General features: G+C 38.0%; 1 protein-coding gene across 6 annotated transcripts in view; it reads left to right on the forward strand.

Moving 5' to 3' along the window:
* Positions 1-22960, forward strand: part of ubap2l (ubiquitin associated protein 2-like) — a 29223-nt gene extending 6263 nt beyond the window's left edge. For 2 of the 6 annotated variants that reach the window (XM_055053682.1, XM_055053684.1), the window contains exons 5-29: positions 1302-1476; positions 2317-2430; positions 2518-2563; positions 5772-5878; positions 5962-6003; positions 6084-6136; positions 6928-7013; positions 7121-7295; positions 7863-8061; positions 8168-8505; positions 9590-9762; positions 10102-10222; positions 10612-10651; positions 11228-11414; positions 11496-11562; positions 11765-12089; positions 12816-12904; positions 12994-13047; positions 13162-13243; positions 14123-14340; positions 15851-15956; positions 17986-18111; positions 20279-20346; positions 20458-20652; positions 21539-22960. In XM_055053682.1, the coding sequence (XP_054909657.1) occupies positions 1302-1476; positions 2317-2430; positions 2518-2563; positions 5772-5878; positions 5962-6003; positions 6084-6136; positions 6928-7013; positions 7121-7295; positions 7863-8061; positions 8168-8505; positions 9590-9762; positions 10102-10222; positions 10612-10651; positions 11228-11414; positions 11496-11562; positions 11765-12089; positions 12816-12904; positions 12994-13047; positions 13162-13243; positions 14123-14340; positions 15851-15956; positions 17986-18111; positions 20279-20346; positions 20458-20652; positions 21539-21634 (3282 nt within the window). In that variant the 3' untranslated portion in view covers positions 21635-22960. The remainder of the gene's footprint in view (positions 1-1301; positions 1477-2316; positions 2431-2517; positions 2564-5771; positions 5879-5961; positions 6004-6083; positions 6137-6927; positions 7014-7120; positions 7296-7862; positions 8062-8167; positions 8506-9589; positions 9763-10101; positions 10223-10611; positions 10652-11227; positions 11415-11495; positions 11563-11764; positions 12090-12815; positions 12905-12993; positions 13048-13161; positions 13244-14122; positions 14341-15850; positions 15957-17985; positions 18112-20278; positions 20347-20457; positions 20653-21538) is intronic. The other 4 variants (XM_055053686.1, XM_055053685.1, XM_055053687.1 and 1 more) reach the window with 4 other exon arrangements.
* The last annotated feature ends 754 nt before the right edge of the window (positions 22961-23714 follow it).

The following is a 23714-nucleotide window of genomic DNA, read 5'->3' on the forward strand; positions in this document are numbered from 1 at the left end:
GGGTTTTTTTAGCAATTGGCTTTTATAGTCCAATCAACGATTATTTCAGTAATCAATTCATCAAAATTAATCTAATTGTTTCAGTCTTTGACTTAATTTCTTGCCAGTTATATAGAACAGACTTAAATCATTGCTACCAGGTTCCTGCACTGCTGCTTTATGCAGTTTTGACTGAGTTAGTCCACAGTGGAAAGTTGTTTCCTAAAAGGGATTGTCTGCATCACCTGCGTCCAAATGAGACTGTTTCCAGAAATGTTTTCATCCACATAGACAGAAATAACCAAAAATTATGTTTTCACTCCCTCAGTGGCGCTTAACATGACGTATGAGAGATGCACATAAAGACTCTACGTTTTGCAGAACATTTGCATAAAATCAACCATTATTTTGTCACCTGTGACGCGTTTGGCGTCGTCAGTCAGATTAGAGTTTCATTCTACAGTTCTAAACTTATTTCACAAATTTGCAAGAACATCTGGAACCAGTTTCTTAAGAAAAGTTTTGTCTGCTAAAAAAATTAAAAACTTTAGGAAAGAAAATGTTATAGCTCTTGAGTTCTGGACTTGGCCACTCTTGTACTAGAAATTGTATCCATCCACTCACTCACTTTTTCATCAGTTTTTGTCAATTTTTCCATCTTACTGTCCATCTGTTTGCCTGCTATCCGTCTTCTGTGGTTTTATCATTCGGTCTGTCCATTTTTTTCGTCTGTACTTGTTTCTTTAGTCTGTCAATCAATATCCATCTAATCAACCTTTTCCATTATTTTATTCTTTTTCCAGCTGTCCATTCATCAATTTTTCCAGGCTTTTATTTCTGTTTTTGAACACGTAAGCGCTCTGGAATGTATTAATCAAACATTTCATGTTTGATAAATGCTCAAAACTTTGAAATTGGGCTTGACATGTGATACAAAGATGATTCCAAATAAATGCACAGACATTTCTCGCTGAATATAAATAGAAACTGAAACCGTAAAGTAATGGAAATGCATCAGAATAATCTCAATTTAATTGCAGAGTCATTAAGGAGCAATTTCTTCTTTGCTCAAGTGAAAGGATCAGCAGTGTTGGCCCACATAATTGAAGATCTGCCATTGGCAACAAAAACAGAAGTTTTATACAACCCTGCATCATTCATTGAGGTTTATTCTTCTACTAAAAACATTTACTGTCCGTGTGACCATCCGGCCAGTTGTCCTGCAGTAAATGCCAAGCACTCAGAATAAACCACAGATTACTTCGCGACCCCCAACAATGGCTGGAAGGAGAAACATTTTAACCCTGTTTTCATTTCTCCAGGACTCCTGGGAAATGGTAGGGAAGAAGAAAGGAGTGTCTGGGCAGAAGGAAATCAGCCCGGCGGAAACCGGGGAGGAAGGAAAAGAGAACAGAGAGAAAGGTGGAGAGAAAGATGCTGCACGTCGTCGAGGTGGCGCTCCACGAAAAGGCCGCGGATTGAGCAGAGGTCGAGAGTGTACGTTTACACTTTGCAATTTTAAAGCTCTCCTCTCTGTTTAATTGCATTTTATTCCCATGTTTCTGATTTGCTTTGATAGTTATAAGCAGTTTTTTAATGCATTTTATGATTTTCACAAATCTAAACATAAACTGAACATGTTTAGATTCTTAAATTTGTGAAACCAGGTATTTAGTAAATAATTCCAGCTGAAAGTTCATGCACGAGGAATTATCCAAGTTGTAGTTCCCTGCAAAAATATTCTTACTTTAAGATGGCAACATTTTAGAAACCTTGCATCATTTTTCCCCCCCATACTTTGCTTTGTGTTGGTCTACCTCATAAGGTCCCAATAATATAAAAAGATTTGTAAGCTTTGAAACAAAATTTGCTAATCAGTTGTCCTGCAGTTCAAGGTGCATTGAGTGCTTGAACTTATTTTTACGTCTTAAAAATAAGACAAATAAGTTTTTCCTTCCAGTAGTTGTTAGAAGCAAAAATATTTTGCTCTGAACTTTCTATTGACCATTTGGCACCTTTCTGTCCAATCTTTTATTCATATTTTCATCTTTTTTTAGTCTTTAAATCAGTAATATGCATAGTTAAATATTTGCCTCTCTTTTTTAGATTTTCCTGATATTATATGAGAGTCTAAATTTGGCAAAATAGACTCATAATCCCTGAACTACAAACTTGTTTTTCAGTTTGATTTGATTTTCTGAGTTCTATAAATCATAAAATCTCCTCTTTCTGCGAGCTTCCCAGTAATATGTGACTCATTTCGAAGTCACTTCTCCTGGGAATGTTGTGCACTGCGGTGTTGTAATCCAATACCGGCCTTTCTCTGCATAATTGCAGTCCGTGGCCAGGAGAACGGCTTGGATGGAGGCAAAGCTGGAGTGGCTGGACGAGGAGCAGAGCGAGGAGCAGAGCGAGGCAGAAGAGGCAGGGGTAGAGGAAGGGCAACTGCTGGTGAGCAATTTTCTAGAAAAAGTCATTTTTGTTCAAACGGCACATCTGACACTTTTCCGATAACGAAACTTGTTCTGTTTTCCCCAGCAGTATCCGGATGGAGAGGAGGCAGATTTTCAGCACAAGGCATGGGGTAAGAGAGCGACTGCCTTTTGTTGCACTTTTACCTGTTGCCATAGTCACCAGAAAGCATGACCCCAGTCTATTGTTGGGCCTTAATCAGAAGGTGGGGGGGAAACGTTATCCAATGAGAGAGCAGCGTGGGCTGAGCATTTCTACAGAGAGCGTAGCGTCTAAAAATTTCATTCAGAAAAAACATCTGCATTTATCAGCATGTTTGAGTTTTAGTTTCAGCAACTGGCTGATCTGTATCACTGGACTGACAGAAGCATTTGTCTGTGATGGGATTCCTAATGGGTAACATTGCACTGAATTTGGATTTAAAAGGTATGAATAAAGTGGATGACAATGTTTCTTCCTTTTTCTTTTTTACACACTTAGATCTTATGTTGTAAATGCTTTCAGAGTCTGCATCAAATCTAGACTGTGGCTTTTGAGATTGAGGTCAGGAGCTGTGCGGTTTCCTCCCCAGAAGCCTAAATCAAATTTTCTCTCTCACTGAAACCAAGTATTGAATTAGGACTTGAAAGCCTGGGTAACATTACAACGAGTGTATGTTCATGTATGGTGTCTTGCCAGAGAGAAACCAGAATAATGTAACAAAGCTTTTCAGTAATTTAAGGATTTGCTGTTGGCGGTTTAAATGGTACAACAAACAATTACATAATGTCTCACTAGATCTTCAGAGTCTGTATTCCAAGACATTTGGAAAAATACTCAACAGTTTTAGACCGATTTCACTTTTGTAGTCATTATGATGGTATATAAATCATCATTTTTATAAGTTTTCTGTTTGTATTTCGGCTTGTAACTCATGACAGCAAAATTAAACTCCATAAAATGCAGGGAAAATACATCTGGCATCAAGAAGTAAAGTAGTCATTTCACAAAGCAAATGTTTTTACGCCAGTTCATAAAATCGAGTAGAAATGCTGGCTAATTATTTAATTAGAATTTAAACTAAATTGAAGTTGAATATGTTTTTTAATTGTTTTGTTTCTCTTTTTAAATACTCTGTGGTCAATATTGTTTTCTGGTAGAGTCATATTTTCAAATGTCTTGTCAAGTTTAAAAATTTTTTGGTATGAAAACAAGTTTTCTGAGGAAAGTTTTGATTATAATTATAAAAGGAAAAAGTAGTTTCCCCTAATTAACTGTCACTCTTGGTTATCAAACTTGCTTACTACCTTTTTCTACTTCACACAAGGAGCCTGGAAACCGACATTCTGGCTCGGATTTTATTTCTCAGGGTGACCTGACTTCAAACAATCCGTCTTTATCTGTATGAAACCTCCCTACGTTTCATCAATAGTCGAAAAACAACGAGCTTCAAATTAACCTTAACTAAAACTACTTTCAAAATTGCACAGTAACCTTATTTTTTATTGCAAAATGACTCTAGTGCAGAGGTGCTCAATATATCGATCGCAATCGACCGGTCGAAGGTTTTGAGTCGATCTCAGCAGTAGGTCACAAACTCGACGCTTCAGCACTTTCTCTTTTGACAGGCTTATCAAAATATTCACTAGGATCCTTAGCTTCATTAAAGAATGATCATTTTTAAAAAATCAACAGAACGTGTTAAAATTAATAATCTCAGTGATTATTATTGTTTCGACAAGGTCTTGAGCAATTCAGTGCGTTTTGGGTCCATTAACAAATAAAAAGGCGACTCAAAGACCGACTGACTAGCAGAGCAGGAGTTTAAATTCGCTAATCAGCCACCGCTGTGTTCATGAGAGGCTCATTAATAATCGAGAAATTAATATCAAGCCTGGAAATCTGGTATCGTAACGGACCGAATGTTATGTTTTCAATGTAATCTTTGCTGGGCAGCAGTTGCACTTAACCAACAGAGCGAGTAAAAGGGTAGGAGTGGTTTTGAGTTTGATCACCTGTTCGGGTTGTTTTACAGCCGCTGTAGTTTCTGAACGTTCAATAAACGACAAACTTGGACTAATTCCCTCGTTTGTTTGTGAATAAGCATCACAACAAATATCAAATCGGACAAATATATTTCATCAAGTTTTAACAAATAAATTGCTTCTACCACAACTATGTGAAATTAAATGATTTATTTTGAAACTTCAGAAGATTTGTCTTTGCCTTTACGGATTGTGGTTTCTCCAATCATATTCTCATATTGACGTCATCAAACCAAAGTTCAGAACTGACGGACACCTGCAGTAACCTGCTCCCAATGTTAATAAGAGAAACCTGAATGCCAGAATCAGAAATGATTTTCTCTTTGTTATGTAGAAAAAACTTGAAGTTTGACCGTTGATTTGTTTCCTTAAGACGAGACTGTGTCTTTGTTTGGAAGGATCTTGTGCAGACAATGAAAAAGTTTTTACTGGTTTGACTTGTTGCTGTTGGTCATATCTGCCATGGTGGGATTTTTCTTTTTGCACAAATAAGACTTCTATCAGTAGAAGCTACAAGAACACAACATAGCTCAAGTTTTTGATACTTACTTCTGACTTTTTATTTACGCACAAAGTCAGAAAAAAAAAAACTCTGATTTTCTGCTTCAACTTCATTGTCTGTAATTTTATCCAGGTGTACAATTACAAATTGATGTAACTTTAATGAGCTGTAAAGGTGACCTGTTATGTAAAATTCACATCTTGTATGTTTTGTACTTACATTTGAGTTTCTACTGCTTCTAAAAACAACCCAAGTGCTTAGAAGAACCACACAGATGTTTTTTTTAGCAATCAGTTATTTTTTATTATCTGGAAAATGGGCCGTTTCGAAAACCTTCCAAATGTAACGGCACTAGTCCACAGTGTTTTGATGTTTGTTTATCATTCAGAAACTATTTGCTGCATTTTTGTTGGTTGTGCAGGAGGTTCTATTAATGCTTTTTAAAAATTAACAGTTGTATAATTGCACATTTGTTTGCAGCCATTTTCACTTGAAAGTACAAACGTTGAATTATAAGCAGATTATCTGTATTTAAAATGGCAAGGGTCCCTAAAATATCTCATTCTGAAAAGAGTTCAAAATAGGCAGAATTGACGAGATGAAAATTGAGATTTCTAGGAATGGATTTTGTGCAAAAGAAAATCCATTCCTATCGTCCATAGACCAATCCTAACCTGCTCAAAGAAACATAGGTCACCTTTGAAACCTGAACTATTTCCTTTTTGTGCAACCTCTGCAGTTTTTTTCTGGCGATTTGTCTGCACATGTTCTCAACTTTTCTCTGCATTTCCCAGAACTTTCAACCCTGCAGACTATGCTGAGCCAGCCCAGACAGAGGAGAACTATGGAGGAGGCAGTACCTGGAACAACACAGGAAGCGTGGAGGTAGAGGAGGGAGCAAGTAAGTCCATTCATTAAGAAAGGCTACAAATGAAAAATAATATTCTCTTTTTGACTTTTTTTAATTTTTGGAATATTCTGCAGGAGAGGGAACAAATTACCCACCTAAGTTCGACTCTGCTCCTGGTAAGGCCGTCTGTTCTCTTTTGTTTTAAATGTGCTTTTATTGTTTTAGAGGCATTGGTTAAATTGTCTTTGGCTGACAGCTCCATGGAGACCTGCCACAGAGGAATGGGGCACTGAGGACTGGAATGAGGATGTGAGTGTTTCAGGACATAGCTGTTCACATTTTACAGTTTTAAAAAGAAACACCTTGGTTTCATAGTTTGAACCTCATGAAAACCTGATATTTTAACAAGAATGTGGAAAATATTGAGATCCACTGATGGTTTCTATGCAATCAAGAAAAGTTAATTTCATTGTTTTCAAGTTCTAGAAAAGAAGTGTGTGAAAATGTTTGTTTCTAGACTTGATTCCCACTTTCTGAAAATGTATTATCCTTAATCCTTTTTTCCTTAATTATTTCCTTTTGTTCTTCATGTTCTTTTTTTCCCTTTTTAAGGCCTTCCTTCCTCCCTCTTGTGCTTCCTTTCTTCCCTGTACTTTCTTTTCCTCCTCGTCTTTTGATGCTTCCTTTCCTTTATATCCTACATCTTTTTGTCCCTCCTTTTGTCTTTGTTGCCTTTCTCTTTTTATCCTTCAAATTTTATTGTTTTTCTTCTTTTGCTGCATTATCCCTTCATTCTTTTCCTTTATTTTCTCTCCTTGTGGTTCTTTATCACTTCCTTCCTTTCTGTCTTTGTTCCTTGCATCCTTTCTTTTTCTTGTTTTTTTCCATCCTTATCCTTCCTTATCTCTTGTACTTTTGCCTCACCTTCCCCCTTTTTTCCTCTTCTTTCCAGTTTCTGTTTTTTTAGGACTTCACATTTTATTTCAAAATGAACACAAAACCCTGATGACTCTGGAAAGTTGCATCTGAAAAATGTCAATTCTTTTTTTGTTTACTTCCAAATGCAAACCGTCCGATCCTCCTCCTCTTCTCTTCCTCAGCTGTCAGAGACCAAGATTTTTACAGCTTCCAATGTTACATCGGTTCCTGCGCCTCAAGAGAATGTCACAATCACCAAAGGACAGAGGTTGGGTTTTATTTTAGTTGATTTTGGATGATTACATTTTCTCTGCATAACGTAAACCTGACGAATATCAACATTCAAGTTTTAAACGCGTTTTTCACCTGCTGCAGGATTGACCTTGCAGTGCTGCTGGGGAAGACTCCTCCATCTTCATCCTCAGAGACGGAAAACACCCCCATGGAGGCCGGCCAGCCCTCCTCTCTGCCCCAGTCTCTGATTTTCAGCAACTCCAAGCAAGGGGGGCCACTTTCCCAGACATCCTCCAGCGCCCCTTACTCCAGCATGGTGAGGCTCTGATGAAAACCCTGCAGCGATCAACATTTAGACAAAGTCTCAGGCTGTTTTCATACCCAATAGTCCGGTGGTCTCGGCTTGTTTGGGGAACAAAGTTACAACTTTTAATACATTTTCAGCAGGTGTGGCTAGCTTTCTCACTACCCTGTCAAACCATAAAAATTAATTGGGAAAACCTGTTCCCCCTCTTGCCTGTGGTGGCGCTGGACCAGGAATCACTTACTGGGATTCCTGGTCCAAAAAACTTCTGAAGACTTGAGCGAAACTGATAACAGAAAATGTAAACGAAAATGGAGTGGTGTGAGATTTTAGCGGTTGTAGTATTTCTCTTTTGTCTTTAGAAAAAGACCACAAGATTTTTTTTCTCTTGATAATGTTAGAATGGCACATTCATTTGGTTGTTTTCACCCAGAATGCCCTGCATTATAATCCACTGCCTGCATTTGGAGCAGCCTCCAGCGTGTCCACAAATGCACTTGAACCACAGAACAATTTGAAACTCGGTTCTTAGGCAAACTTGATGTAACAACTTGATTTTATTACCTTTATGCACTGCAGGCCAGCATGCTGAGTAAGGGATTTGGGGATGTGGGAGACCCCAAAGGAGGCAGCACAGGAACTACTGGTTCCCAGTTCCTGGAGCAGTACAAGACCGCCCAGGCGCTGGCCCAGCTGGCAGCACAGCACTCCCAGGCTGGTCCTCCCAACACTGCACCTTCGTCCTGGGACAACAACGCCTCCACTCTGGGCCAATATGGTGAGAATCAAACTAAACTTTACTTTTTCTTAATTAAAAAAAAAGTCACATTTAAGTTATTTTCTGATTTTTAACTCTTTAATTTTTCACCCTCGCTGTTGTACAGAGATGAAAACTCAGTCAGAATCTGGGATCCACACACCCTTTACGAAGCGGCAGCCCTACCAAACTGCCACCTCAACCTCGTCCATGTTGGATGTGTTCCTGCAGGACAAAGGGCTGCCTCCTCCTTCCTCTGTCTCCGCTTCCTCATTACCGCAACAGTCCACATCTTCACCGCACGCGGTGCCGCCGCCTGCGTCCTCTCTTCCCAAAATGGCTGCTGTCCCTTCTCTGGGTCAGCAGGTCTCCCCGAGTTCCTCAGATGCCCAGGGCTCCAGTCCACTGCCTTTACAGCAACACAAACTCAAACAGCAGAAGAAGAGATCTTCTATTTCCACAAAGGTAATATCTGCTTTTATTATTATTATTATTGAAATGCCAATGCCGACACAATGCTTGCAACAGATTTTTAGTTTTTTATCATAAATAAGCAGATACATTAGAGCCCAATTTATTAAAGTTTGTAGTTGTAATTTGAAAACGTTAAAGGAGTAGTTGTAAACGACTTTGCAATAGTTTATTTAAACTTTCGTTTGAACGTGATCATACAATTTAGGGAAATGTTTTAAAAACACAACTGCTAATAATCACATTTGATCAAAATCTTCTAAAAATCTTTTTTTCAGTGCAGTTTTAAGTAGACATTCAAAAATGTGAAAAGAAATGTCAGTGTGTTGAGTTCATTCAATCATTTAATAAGATTTTATTAATCTTCTGAAATTAATAAAATCCCCCACATTGGGATTATTTATGCTCTTAAAGGGCCAGTTGTGCCAGAATAAATTGATTAAATAAACCTTCACAAACTGTTTAAGATATGAATTAATTCTTAAAATTTAACAATATTTAACATCTTCTCAGTCCCTCTGGGATTTCACATTTGTTTTGATTGATTATTGCAATTAAAATAAGTGTTTGTGGTACTAATTTGAAAATATTTGCAATATTTATGCTTATTTGTGACAATAACGGTAACTTTTTATTACGTGCTTTATAGATCATGGACTATAATCTGACCCCAATTAAATCTGAGGTAGCTGTTTAGTACAGTAAGAGGTTTTAACAAGTTTTTTAAAAAATCTGCAATAAACTCCGCATTGGGTATTAATACAAAAAGGTGTGGGGATTTGTTGATTTTTGCATGAATTTCCATGATAATTTCCAAGAAACTGATTGATATAAATTGGAAAAATTGCATTAAAATGATTGATAAAATAATATTTAAGCACATTTAGTGTTTAGTCCAGAACTTAAAGGGTCATATAAAAAAAAAAAGAGTTTCAGACATATCGGCTTTGGTTTGATGCAACAATTGCATGATACAAATTTTTGTTTTCTTCTCACTTTTAAGTGTCATGTTGAGCATCATTGAGCTCGTTTTATTCCAGTTCCTCCCTGACGTTCCTCTTCCTCTGCTCTCTCTCAGATTCCAGCGATGGCCGTTGAAATGCCCGGCTCCACAGACATTTCAGGCCTCAACCTTCAATTCGGAGCGCTGCAGTTTGGATCAGAGCCAGTTCTACAAGAGTACGAGTCCACCCCCGCCACCACGACGCCAGGCAGCCAAGTACAGAACAGCCTCTACACAAGTCCCAGCAGGTCAGTAACCTCTGCAGCCCAATGCTGGAAAAGGTTTCCTGTCTCAGCACATCCACAGGTTGATGCTGGGAAAGAAAATCTTAAGTTCTGCTTTTTATATCTGTGGTATCTGATGCCATCTTGTGTACACAAGATAGGAATAAAAAATGTTTTAACATGTATTTTTTAGGACTGAGTTGAAAAAAGTCTATTTTTATTGAGTCTCATTATTATTTTTTTCTGCGAATGCTCTAGTCTAATTTTAATTAATCTAATCAACATCAAACCAAAAAAAGTAATATTGTGATTTCTCTTTTTTTTATTATTATTATTTGTGGATAATTTCATTCTGATTTGCAGTGAATCAACTCCTGCTCTGTCGAACTCCGGCCAGCTGGAAATGTACGATCAGAGAGCGCCTCAAACGCGCCGCTATCCCCCCTCGGTCTCATCCTCTCCTCAAAAGGACCTGCAGCCCAAGGTAAAGCTGCTGCAGCTCTTAATTTTTACCTTAAATTTTCAATATTATCATCTCATTTTATTTACTTTTATTTCTATTGATTGTGTGCAACTTTTATTTTAAATTAGTACTGTTTTTTAAAAATGCTTACATTTCTATTTTTAGTGTTAAGATTAGAATATTGTATAAAAATATGCTTATTTCATTAAATAAATTCAGTCAGTGAAGCATAGATTAGCTACACACAGACTGATATTTTCAAACATTTCAGTTAATTATGATGATTTTCTACTTGCAGCTCATTAAAATGTAACATTTTACATTAGAATACCTTTTCAGATTTCATTAATGCATCATTTCTGATCAAACCAATAATCTCATTTCACATTTTTTATTTCTTATTATTTCAGAATGGCTTCAGTTCAATACAAACTAGTCAGTCTGTTGAAGGTAAGTGTCTGTTTTCTGTCTTATTCTGAAAAGTAACAGCAGGATTTCTGATTGGCTTTTAAAGTTCTTGCAAAAATCATTTCTCTAAAATAACTTGAACATACGTACATATGTACATATTCTGCGTCTTAAATATGTACCGTACATGTGATTAGTTGCTTATTCCATTTACTTTTGTTGCTGCATTTCTTTGAAAAATACATAAACAAAACTAAAATATATCATTTGAGGCTGTAAATAAAGATGTCTGGAGGAATTTTAAGTTGAACATTCAAATTTATTAAATGTTCTTTAGGGAAATCAGGTTGAATATGTTCATTTGTTTAGGGTTTTTTTCAATCAAATTTAAAAAAATTTGGTTTGGCTTTAAATCATTAATTTCAGTAGTTTACTCAGGTCACATTGGTCAGACAAAAACACATTAGTGAAAAGTTATATTTTTCTTAATAGATAATAGTAATATTTTAGAGTTTTTAGAATCGCTTCATGGTTATAAGATGAAACCCCGACAAGGTGAAATTATCTTTGCAGTTTGAGCATCTTACAGCAAATCGTTTCATTTCTGTCCTACTCCAGGCCCTGCGGTATCAGTAAAGCCGGGTTCTGATTCAGTCACGCCTTCATCCGTCTCCAGCATGGCCGCGCTGGCAGACAGCGGCTCCAGCCCCGCCTCCCTGTTGACCGCCACTCAGTCCAACCTCGGCGCTCTCGGCCACAACGAAGATCTCCCACCGAGCTCCATTCCTCCTCCTCAGCACAACAAGTGAGCTGAAGCTAACATGTGCATCCAGGCCGTCGTGAGAGCTGAACGGCTCGTCTGAACCAGATGGTTTTATTTTCACAGCTCTCATCCATCACAACAGAACAGTCTGGCTCCGTCTTCAGTCCGAACGTCAAACTCAAGCTTACTGGTGAGCTCTTTAAACGCTCGATTCGGCTTGATTTTCCTGCAGTAAGAGCCACAAATTATCGATGTGCATCTCTTGCTCCGTTCAAAGTTGCTAACAGCGTTCTCGGTGCTTCCTGTGGCTGCAGATGGACGCATTAGATGCACATTCGCGTTAATGGATATGTAATCTCATCAGTCTTAAGTACATCCTCCTTCTGTCTCAGCAGCACCCCAACGTAGACGGCGACTTGAGCCTGCACTCGTCCTTCCCCTCTGTCTCAGCTGTGCCATCTTCATCGGTCCCCCCCTCCTCCTCCTCCATGGCTGCAGCGCAGGCGTCGCTCGGAGTCCCTCAGGGCTCCTCGGTGGGCCCTGCCACCGTCTCGACTCCCTCAGGTCAAGGTCCCGTCAGCAGTCTGGCCATGGGCCTCAACGCTGCCTCCATGAGCGCACAGACAGCGGCCCCCGCCTCCATTTCAGTCTCTACGACGTCCTCGACCGTTCCCTCTTCTGCCACTTCTTCCACACGCAGCTCTGCAGCTTCCTCAGGTTGGACGACAAGTCAGAAATACACTGTGTTTATCATCCAGCTCTTTACACCGATTATGCAAAATTCATATTTTGCACGTTTTTCTTCATCCATTTGGGTCTCAACCGCTTGTCAAAACAACCCAAGTGGCAAAAAAAAGATAATGCCCAATAAGATGTGATTTATTTTTAGTATGTGGAAAATGAGCCGTTTCAAAAACCTGCCAATTAAGTCACTGCGCCGTCACCTAGCAACCCAAAGCGGAGCTCCAGCACATTTAGTCAGCACTGTATGCGCTGCACAATGGCTGCTGGAAAATGGTTTGTGTTTTTGACTTACCACTCAGAAACCACTTGCTGTGTATTTTGTTGGTTGTACAGGAGGCTCCACCTCTGCTTTTCAGAGCTCTATAGCTGCATAATTTTGCATCTGTTTGCAGCCATTTTCAGTAAAAGAATATGTTATTGCCATTTTAGGCAGTTAAATGTTTTGTCATTTTAAAAAGGGAATTAAATGGCTTATTTGCATTTTATTAATGCATTTCTAATGTGTGAAAAATCTTAAATGGTTACATGAAAAATATGCAGAACATGCCATTTAAAAGAAAAAATAAAAAAATCTGATTTACTAATGTGATCATTAGTTTCAGCCATACAGTGTAAACTTTGAGGCAATCAGGAAATTGTTTTTCTTTTAATAATGGTATTTGTTCAGTTTTCCTTATTTAAATTGTTTTATGTGTACAGGGAAAGCACCTCCAAATCTGCCACCTGGTGTGCCCCCTCTACTGCCCAACCCATACATTATGGCTCCAGGACTACTGCATGCCTACCCTGTAAGCCTCAAAATAACATCTTCTGAACATTTATGTTTGCTCTTCACATTCCTACAACACTTTTCTGACATTTTCTCACTTCATCTCAGCCTCAGGTGTATGGCTATGATGACCTACAAATGCTGCAAACAAGAATACCATTGGTGAGTTTCCTCTCCAGAGCAGCACTTAACCGCTGAAAAGTCCACTGAAACCCACACACTGCCATACTGGTAGCTTATCTTTTGAGTTACTAACACTTCTTTTTCTTTTTTTAGGATTATTATAGCATTCCATTTGCCACTCCAACAACGGCGCTGACTGGCAGAGAGGGCAGTTTGACGAGCAACCCGTATTCTGGTGAGTCCACTTCGAAGAACTGAGTGGAGAAGTTAAGATGCAAAATTCACAGTTTTGCATGTTTTGTACTTCATTTAAGTTTATACTATTTCTAAAAAATAAAAATAAAATGCTAAAAAAAAATTATTTTATTTTTTTTTTTTTGGTGTCTGGAAAATGAGCTGCATCAAAAACCTCCAGATTAAATCGGGATCAATGGGTACCCTGCTGTTGCCTAGCAACCCCAGAAGAACTCCATCACGTTTACTCAGCTGGTTTTACCTCAAAGTACAATGGCTGCTGGAAAACACAAGTGTTTTGTTGTTGATTTACTGTTCAGAAACTTCTTCTTTGGTCCTTGTTCGTTGTGCAGGAGGCTCCACTTCCAGCTTCTGATATTCTGATGCTAAAGCAGCATTTTATTCTCATCATGTTGATTTTTTTGTTGTTGTGTTTTGCATTTCGATTCATATAATCTGCCTCCAAACTGTGTTTGTGGTTGCATGAGGTTCAAGACTGTTGCACAAGTACTTTTATTTTGTAGCCATTAATAAAACCAGTAAATTCTTTGCATTAAGAATAATAAAAAACAAAGAAACTGAGCTGGTGGAGATGTTTTTATCTTCAGACAAATTAGGTTCCTGATTTATTCTGATGTGTCTGAGAAACGAGTCTGAACTCAGGGTGGGCGATATTTACTTGAAATTGTATCACGATACATTGTACTATTGTGATAATGATAAAGGTAACAATGAGAAATATTTTGCTTAGTTTTAAGGTTACTGTATGACTGCTTCTGTATGTCAATTATAGCATTTATATCCCCAGAAACACAAATGCTGCTCTTAAAAGACATTTGTTTGTAATATGCTTCATCTTTTTTCCTTGTCCTGTTTTCAGGCGACTTGTCGAAGTTCGGTCGAGGTGATGCATCGTCCCCGGCTCCGGCCACCACATTAGCTCAGACACAACAGAATCAGACCCAGACGCACCACACCACGCAGCAGCCCTTCCTCAACCCGGCGCTGCCGCCTGGCTACAGCTACACGAGCCTCCCGTATTACACTGGCATGCCGGGCCTGCCCAACACTTTCCAATACGGCCCTGCTATGTTTCCGGTGAGAAACTTTACATCATCACAGGGCTGCTGACCGGCCTGTCAGATCGCAGAAATGAGAAACTGACAGACAATCAGAACGAGGAGAGCTGAGGATGTGATGTAGGAGAAAGACGAAGTCCTAATAGAACCGTTTTTAATCTTTTAGAATAAGACTGAAAGAAAAACTTCAGGATAAAACAATATATTTTGGTTCTTTGCAATTAGAAAATGTTGTAAACCTTTTAAATTCTCTAGAAGTTTGACTTTGTACTTAAGCCACTTTGCCTGTAAGCTTGGAGTCATTAGATACGTTTCCATTGGCCATAAAACTGCAAATTGGAATTAAGAAATTAAACTCATTTAATGGAACGCATTAATTTAGTTTTTGCTTATGTGTGATATTTTATTTTTGGGAGTTGTATTAAAATTAGTGTATTTCAATTGCATTGGAAATTTTTTTTTTTTGCGTCATAAATTCAATGTTGCTACTGGCGAAAATGAGAACGACAACAGGAAGTGGTGGGAAGGTCATGTTTTTTGTCGTGTAAACAAAACTTATTCATGTCTGGTTTTGGTTTTTGTTGGGTTTTTTTTTTTTTTTTTTTTTCTAAACGCCATTTCTTATTTTTAATGCGAAATGATGCTTTTTTTAACATTAGCAGAATATTGACAAAGTTTTGCTGACATTTGTGATTGAAACGCAGCTACAGTTTGTTTGTAAGACCAACCTGCGTTTGTTTGTTTCAACGGTTCACAGATCATGTTTCCAGAAGTGAAGATCTGTGTACATTTACAAATTGCAATCCTGCGTTTTTAGGTTTTTGATGTTAATGCTTTCTTCTGACTGGCTATGTTAAAACATGCAAAATTCCTTGATTGGATTGAAATGTATTTGGATTAAATAATCTGATGGTATTGTTTGTATATGGGCAGAAAATTAATGAATCCGGTTATGATGTGAGATTACATCCACTTTGGCAAAAAGTGATAAAGGTCTGAAGTTATGTATTTGAATAAAGACATGATAACATGCAGGTTGAGCAGTTTTTCAGATTTCTTTTGACAAAATAATTGCAGTCTTTTTTTATCTTTAGATTGGAAAATATTAGCTTTTTTTCAGAATTAGCTGCATGAGCTAAAACTATATTTTACTTGTCGATTTCAAGTGCTCCCAGCCTTCAGACATTTGGTACAAATATATAAACTTTAAGCGATTTTTTTTAATAACATTTTCCACAAACGTTAACATAGAATAAATTGTATTCATCCAGTCGTAACTCTAAAAATAAAATAATTGTTCTTTAAGCATGAGAAAATATTTTCTATGGTTGATATGCATTAAAAGACATTTTTCTGAAGATGATGTAACATTTTCAGTCCTAAAGTTTTATTTAGCTGCACTAAGAGCAAAATGGTTCTTGCAAACATAAAAAGTTTTAATATTTATCCGAATAATTTCTTGATATTCAGTCTAAATGAATATCATTTCTTTTCATATTTCATCCTGACTTGCTTCGGTTTTTACTCAGGTGGCTCCTACCTCGTCGAAACAACACGGTGTGAATGTTGGCGTGAATGCATCAGCCACGCCGTTCCAGCAAGCCAGTGGCTACAGTTCCCATGGATACAGCACTGGTGAGGAGCCCACTCTGTAAATCTCCGCGTCGGTTCTCACAGTCTGCTCATTGATTTTTGTTTTAATCGTCTTCCCCGATGGCGTGGGATCCACATTTCATCCGAACTCGGCTGCATCTGCGAGTGTAAACATTGTATGTGTGTGCAGAAGTTTTTATTTCTTTATGTTTGTGAAGACGGCCGTCGTTGCTGGAGACGTTCTTTTTGTTTTTGCTTTACAGTTTTTTTTCCAAAATTGAGCGACTGATGTTTGTGCTTGAGGATTTTACAAGAAATGTAAACTTCTGTTATGAAGGTCTAATTTCCACCATGTTGGAAGTGAAAGCACCAGCAGCAGTTAGAGGGGTTCGGTTATTGGTTTCCTGCTGTTTTCCATGGCTTGCTCTGCTCATTTTACAAGTTGGAGTCTTTCTTCGGGCTTTGCCATTGATCACATCTCTTGCACACAATTACGAGTGAAACTACCATTTTTTTCCCCCATATTTCCTTTTTAGCTCTTTTGTTTCTCTCCAGCTTGTTTTCCTGGTGGTTTTCAGGAGTTTACGTTACACATTCATATCCATTCTCTTCCCCAGCACTGAAGTGTTTTTGTAGTTTTTTTTTTCTTTTTCTTCTTCCACAACATGCACATCACCCATTCATCCTAAGCTGCACCATCTGCTGCTTTCTGCCATTACCCCACTCACACTCACTCTCAACCCCCTTCCTACACACACCCTGCCTGCCCCTCACTTCCCTCACCTCCTTCCCCGAGACTTGAGTCAAACAGTTTTGCAAATGATGTTGGCGTTGATTTGGACCGTTTAGACAGGCTCTCCGGTGCAAAAACACAAAATCTTGCCAAGTATTTTTGTCTAGTTTCTAGTGAAAATATTTTAGTGCATTTAAAGTAAGTCAAAATTAACTTTTCAGCACAATATGGGAGCTTTTTTTTTAAGATTTAAAAATATCATGAGTCCCACTGGATGATTACTTTTTACTTATAAGTAATTTTTCCCACAAATTAATCAAACAATAAAACCATTTTCATCAAAACAAAATAAATATTTCTTGCTAAAAATAGTTGCTATTAAATTAGTTTTGTCTTATTGCAAATATCTTAGTAAGTTTACAATACTTATTACATTGATTAATTTACTGATTTATTTATTTATTTATTTATTTTTTTTGGCAGTTGATCAGATAGAGATTTTTTGTTTGGCCACTTAAGAAACCTTTTTTAATGCAGTATTAGAAATGCATTACAAGGAGCAAATAAAGAGATTGATTTTCTTTTTTTAAGTAAGAAAATAAACATTTTAAATGCAATAACATTCCAACCTGGTGAAGCTAAACCTATACAACTTGAGGAGTTTGGATAAAATATATTTACAGGCCAAAGTGTTTTTAATCTTAAATGTAAAATGCACATACGTGGTACGGATGCATCGATTTATCGTCAATGCATCAATCAGTGCACAGGTTTGGATTAATTACGGTTCTGCATACAGCTCCATAAAAACATTAAGAGACATCTTTAAATGATCAGTTTCTCTGATTTTACTCTTTATAGGTTTATGTTTGAGTGAAATTAATTTTCTTCTTTTATTCTGTAAACTGCTGACATCATGTCTCTGAAATACCAAGCAGAAATTTCATATTTAATTACAGAAAGTGAGAAATGGTCAATATAAAAAGATGCAGAGCTTTCAGACCTCAAGTAATGCAAATGAAACAAGTTGATTTTCATTTAGAAACAACAATACTAACGTTTTGACTCAGGAAGAGTTCAGAGATCAATCCAAATAATCGTTTCAGCCTCATTTGCAGTAGAAGCTAAAGTAAAAATACTTGGTAAGACTTTGCTTTTGGAGTTGGTCTCCAGACTCTTCTGAGTCTACATTATGTTTTGGCAAAGCCTGTCCTCTAGTTTCGATTCCAGACCTGGAAATTATTTGCAAATGCTGTGTGAAGCAGGTCCTCCCCGCCCCGCCCCCCTGCCTGGTGTGTCTAACGCTGTGGGCTGCGGCTGTGTGTCTGACTGTTGCAGGCTATGAGGATGTGGGCCAGGCTTCAGGGAGTGGGGATTTCTGTAAGGGCGGATACGGCACTGCCGTGGCCGCGGCCGCTTCTGCACAAAACAAGCCAGCCAGCTCTGTCACCGGGCCTGGAGTCGGTGAGTGACGCCATACGCCGAATTAAAGCAGAGAACAACAAAACAAAAACTGTTCCTTCAGTCTTCCTCCTCGTGTCACCAGCCATCCCTCTCCCCCCCTCGTCTGTTTTCTTTCGCTCTTGTTCATTTTTTTTGCCTCATTGCTGGAGAGCTTGGCCCGTCGGACAAACATCACACCACATTTTCTTTTTTTCCCCGTTTCCTGAATTCTGCACAGAAAAACTCATCATCGGCTCCATCATCGGAAGTTAAAATACGATGAGCTGAATCAATCCAAGCTGATTATGAGTTTCTCTGGTTGATGCCGTCCTGTTTTGCGTTTTGCTTGCTCGTCATCCTCATCATCGCTGCTCAAAGGGCATCAGAACAACTCGATGCTTCCTGTTCCTGTCAATGTTGAAGAGTGACTTTATGTCCGAGCTCTTGGGCTCCTGCTGGTTGGACTTAAAACTCGCTGATTCTTGGATTTGTTGGGCCGAGTCTGATGGATGCGAGAATGTTTTGTCTTTGTAGCCGTTTTGATCAGTCGCAGCGTTTAAGGAGGTTTTTCTCATTGCTTTTGTTTTATTTTACTGAACATCTACTGTGACACTTTGTATGCAGAAAGCCTGGTGTGATTGACTCAAACTGTTGTTTACCTTCATTATTACAGTCTAATCCGGTTGTGTCCAAACTTTTTCCACTGAAGCCAAAGTTGAAAGTATTTTTTCTTTTTCCAAATGCTAAAATAATGTTGATAAATTGTAAAAAAACAGGCTCAAACATTTTCCCTTAAGAAATGTTTACAGCTTCTTAACTTTGTGGGTCAAATGTTTTCTACGTTGGGTAGTAAATTTATTCTATTACCCGCAACAAAAATTTAAACTTTACTCAAAACGTTTAGTTCTATTTAGTCAGGATCAGTGAATCAACAGGAAAATGTGACTCAAATCTGCTTTTTTCCCCACATTTAACTTTTTCGCAGTAGTCTGAACGGCCCAATTCTGATCTTTGCCAACTTCACATACGGTTCTAATTTGGATTCATATCCGATTGTTTTGAAAGAGTCTGCAGTCGTAACAGTCGGTTTGCATTTGAGCCAACATTTAAGTCATTATGCTGAGACATGCAGGATGATTCTGCACCTGTAAAATCCAGATGCATTGAATCTGGATGGAAACAATGGCTGGAAATTAGAATTATGAACTTATTAATGAAGTATTTGTCATTGAAGCACACACACACATACATATATATATATAACACTAAACAATAAATAACGTAGAAATAAAAAATACACACAACCAAACATAAAATGGATTGTTTGACTTCTGTCAACAAAATAGCCTTTTAATTCTAGATTATAATACAATTTATTGCTAATTGGACCAGCCTATGCAGAAGTAAGTTTCTTTTAAGCTGATTTTAATGTATTTTTGCTTCACTACCAAAAAAATTTACAATATTTATCATTTTCAAAATGTTCATATTTTCTAATAATGCCTTAATCTTCTTCATAATAATTTAAACTGTTTTTCAAATCTGCTGCAGGTAAGATGGTGACTGCTGATAGCTACTCTGCTTGAGCCTTACATAATAAATGAAATAACAGCTTTTCCTTTTTCACCAAAATGTTTGGGGTTTTTTTTCTTGTCTTGAGCTGGAATTTTCAAAAAAAGTTAAAACTTTTAGTTGCTGTTTTTAGGCACTTATTGCTCTGCAGAGGCTGCATTCACAGGAACAAGTAGCTTTTTTGTTGTTGTTTTCCATATATTCTTTATCTAACATGTGGAACTGAAGGCATAAATATTTTAGCATCAATGAGCTTCTGACCTGAAGATGTTTCACTTTTTTGTTGTTTTTTTGACCCCGTTTAGTGTTGATGTGAGCGGTTTTCTAATGTGTAGTTGGAGCAAACATGGCTGCAAATACATCACAGGATTATTCACTATGACATAATTTCTTTACTTTTGTTCCTCCTTACTTTGTCTCTGACGAGGACAATCTGCTGAAATCATCTATGAATAAGAACATAGATGTAAATGCTGAGGATTTGTCACCATTTAAGGTTATTTTCGCTTTAAATCCTTGTTGTTTAAACATGTGAAGGATCATATTGTCATTTATTTTGATGGGAGACGATGTCACTCAGTTCTGGATAAAGTTTGTAATGTCTCTCTTTCTGCAGGAGTTTCTGTGACATCAAGCAACACAGGAGTGCCGGATATTTCAGGATCTGTTTACACGAAGACACAGGTAGCTGTCGGTTATGATCAATCTCTGTGCAGTCGAGCAGCAGTGCCTTGATTTTTATTTTTGTTTGCTTTTACATTTCATGTTTTCCTAATTTTTGGTTTCTTCCCGCAGTCGTTTGAGAAGCAGGGTTTCCACGCCGGGACGCCAGCAGCTTCTTTCAGCCTCCCCTCGGCGCTGGGGACCGGCGGGCCCATCAACCCCCCGGCGGCCGCTGGCTACGCTCCAGCCCCCTTCATGCACATCCTGACCCCGCACCAACAGCCCCACTCTCAGATTCTGCACCACCACCTGCAGCAAGACGGCCAGGTAGACACGCCACATGTTCAAGGATACAGCAGCACTGAAGACGACCTGGCAGGAAAAATACAACCAGAATTAGACGTTTAAAAGACGCACTATTAGAACATATTTTTACTGTTTTGTGTCCATTAGGATTTATAATATTGCAGTCGAAAACAATTTGGAAAACACCCAGAGTTCATACTGGTGCTTGAAATTCTTACATTTCATTTTGTTGTTTTTAAGGTTTGGAAAGTGAAGGATATTCAAACTGCGCAGTCTGAATAAAATGTAATTAACATTTGATTAAAAGTCAAATTTTTTTTCAAAGTGTTATTTTTAATTAAATCCAGGTCTTTATAGTTAATGAAAAGGCCCAAACATATTTTTTTCTCAAATACTTGAATTTCACTGTGGAAAAAGCATAAAATCTCTGCGTCCCTTAAAGGGTTGCCAGGTTTGACTGATTCCAGCTCAAAAACCAGCTGAAATCTCAACCTCAAAACTAAAAATATCTTGTGTTCATCCACTGGATTCAGGTAACATTTTTGGTTGTTGTTTATTTTACTCTGACAACCAGAACCAGAATTCTTTGGGACCTGACTATTGAACACAGAGACTTGAGTTTTTCCGTTCTACAATATACTTCTGTATGGTGACACTTATCCAATGACTGATCATTCGACAGATTCCAGAGATTTTGTAATAAATTAACTAAAAAGATAAGGGCAGCACATACAAAAAACTTTCCTCTGAAATCTGTTCTGGTTTTTCAACTAAATGTGTTTAAAAGCAGCCCAATCTGGCAACACTGCATCAGTTAGCAATCCCAATGAAAATGAGAACCATTTAAAGACGTTTGAGTCTTTATTCCCTATCTGAACCCTGTTGACGATCCGTTATCTCTTGGCAGAGCGGCACCGGACAGCGCAGCCAGAACGCCTCCATTCAGCAGAAATCTCAGATAAACAAGTCGGCGTACAACAGCTACAACTGGGGCGGGAACTAACATCCGCCGACGGGACCTCCTGCGCCTCCTCCTGAGGCGGGGTTACGGCTCATCACTCTTGCAAAACCGTGTCCACATGTGAAGCTCCCTCTTCCTCCTGCAGAGGTTTCCCTCCCGCCTCTTGGCCCAGCCGCTCCCTGCAGTCCCGACTGCAGCCAGAGGAGGCGCCGTGCCAGGAGGGGCCTAAAGGTTGGAGCTGAAAATGGTTATAAAAATTAGGAGGTGAAATGTTGAGTGTTGGGAATTTGTATCATGATAATCCCCCCCCTCATTCTGCTCTCCACGCCCTTTTTTTTGTTTTTGTTTGTTTGTTTCTTTAACTTACATGTAACATAGAACTGTTTTCTAAAAGAATGAACTTTTCCTGTATTTCACTTTTATTTCCCACCTTTTTTCTTAGCTGAACGAAGTCAAATCTGAAGGCGGTTGGGAGGGGGAGGCAGGCTGGTTTTCTATTTCTCACCCTCAACTCACCTCCTATTTAATCTTCCAACACAAAATATAAAAAAAAAAACAAACAAAAAAACAATTGCTGTTGAATGTTTTTGTTTTTTCCTCCTCCCTTTTTTCTTTTTAAGTTTGAAGAAACAATTCTCTTAATTGGTAGAGTTGTGAAGTTTATTTTTTACCAAATATAGATATATTATTATATATAAAGACATATAAGTGAGCTCACTGGCTTGAACTGTGAGGAAGGTGTGTTTGTCATGTGACTGCGTGCATGTTTGTACACACAGGGGGCCGTGTTGGTGTACTGTGCTTCGTTTTTTCGCCTAGCACAGGAGTTTTTCATTATCCAACGCTTGTACAGTTACCGTTCCCATGAGTTTAGAACGACGCTGCGTGAGGTCCCTCTTCTTTTGAAAAATGTTGAATAATTTTTCCCATGACTCGCACCCGAGCCGCTTTTTGTTTTTTAAGTGTTTTATTTAGTTTTATTTAGTTTAGGCCCTCCACGGCCTCCTCTCCGCTTCACCACCTGCCCCCTCCAGACGCAAGGAACCATTGAGTACTGATGGACAGAGTTGTGCTATGGCTTTTCTTTTTGTCAGTGGTTTATTTTTTTTTTCTTTCTTCTTTTTGTACTGTGCGTTTTAAAACAAAAGATTTAAATGGATAAAATTGTCTTGTACATATATAAAGAAAAACACAAGTACTGTAGTCCTTGTTTGTCATTGGCTTTCTTTTTTTGTTTTTCGCAAATTCTCGCGGACTTGTTAGCTTCTTTTGTTCCATTTTTTTTATTTTGTAAAAATATATAAATATTAAGTAAATAAACAAAGACATTTTCATCATTTTGGATGCTAATGTCTTTTAATAAACAGATTTTTGTGGTGTGTGAATGTAACTTTTCTTCTGGCAGCTGAAACTTTCAACGCTTTGATCCAAGTTGGTGTCAATAAATCAGAAAGTTACGGATCTTTCTCAACCTGGATAAGTACAAAATGTAAGTAAGTACGTTTCATATCTTGCTAAAATGGTTGAATGCTTGAATTTCAGACTTTATTGATTGGTCTAACTGACCAAAACTGATCAATCTGTTTCCTTCGTACCTACCTAAAAGTACTGGAAACATTCATTTAGTCTTTAGAAAATAATTAATCATGTTATTGCAGGAGTAATTGCCACGCTCCGTCTACCTTGTTTACTTGTGGCTCTGACCTGCGTGACCTGGTGACCTCAGCGTAGACCACACCTGTCAACCATGGAAAATTCTTCATTATTATTATTTTTTTAATTTGACCAAATTTACATCTTGGTATGAAGATAACAAGATCTGCTAAAAACAACTTTTGAACTGAAGTTTTTCCTCTTTTCTAATTTGATAAACTTATTTTGATATAAGAAAATCAATCACTTCCAAAAGTCAAGGTTGATGTTTTTAGTTTTTTTTTTTCAATACCGCTGGATTTAAAGACATTTAATTGAAATTTCTTACTCAAATGATGTAAGATTATATGCTGATTTATACACAGTTAAGCAGAAAATAGCATGCAGGAGGTAAACATTGCCTTTTGTATTTTGTACGGCTGCACTTTTGAAACTTTAACCAAAGATGCCAAAAGTAGGAATAATTTTT

This window comes from Poeciliopsis prolifica, unplaced genomic scaffold (genome assembly GCF_027474105.1).
Source record: "Poeciliopsis prolifica strain line A6 unplaced genomic scaffold, Auburn_PproV2 SCAFFOLD038, whole genome shotgun sequence".
Lineage (NCBI taxonomy): Eukaryota > Metazoa > Chordata > Actinopteri > Cyprinodontiformes > Poeciliidae > Poeciliopsis > Poeciliopsis prolifica.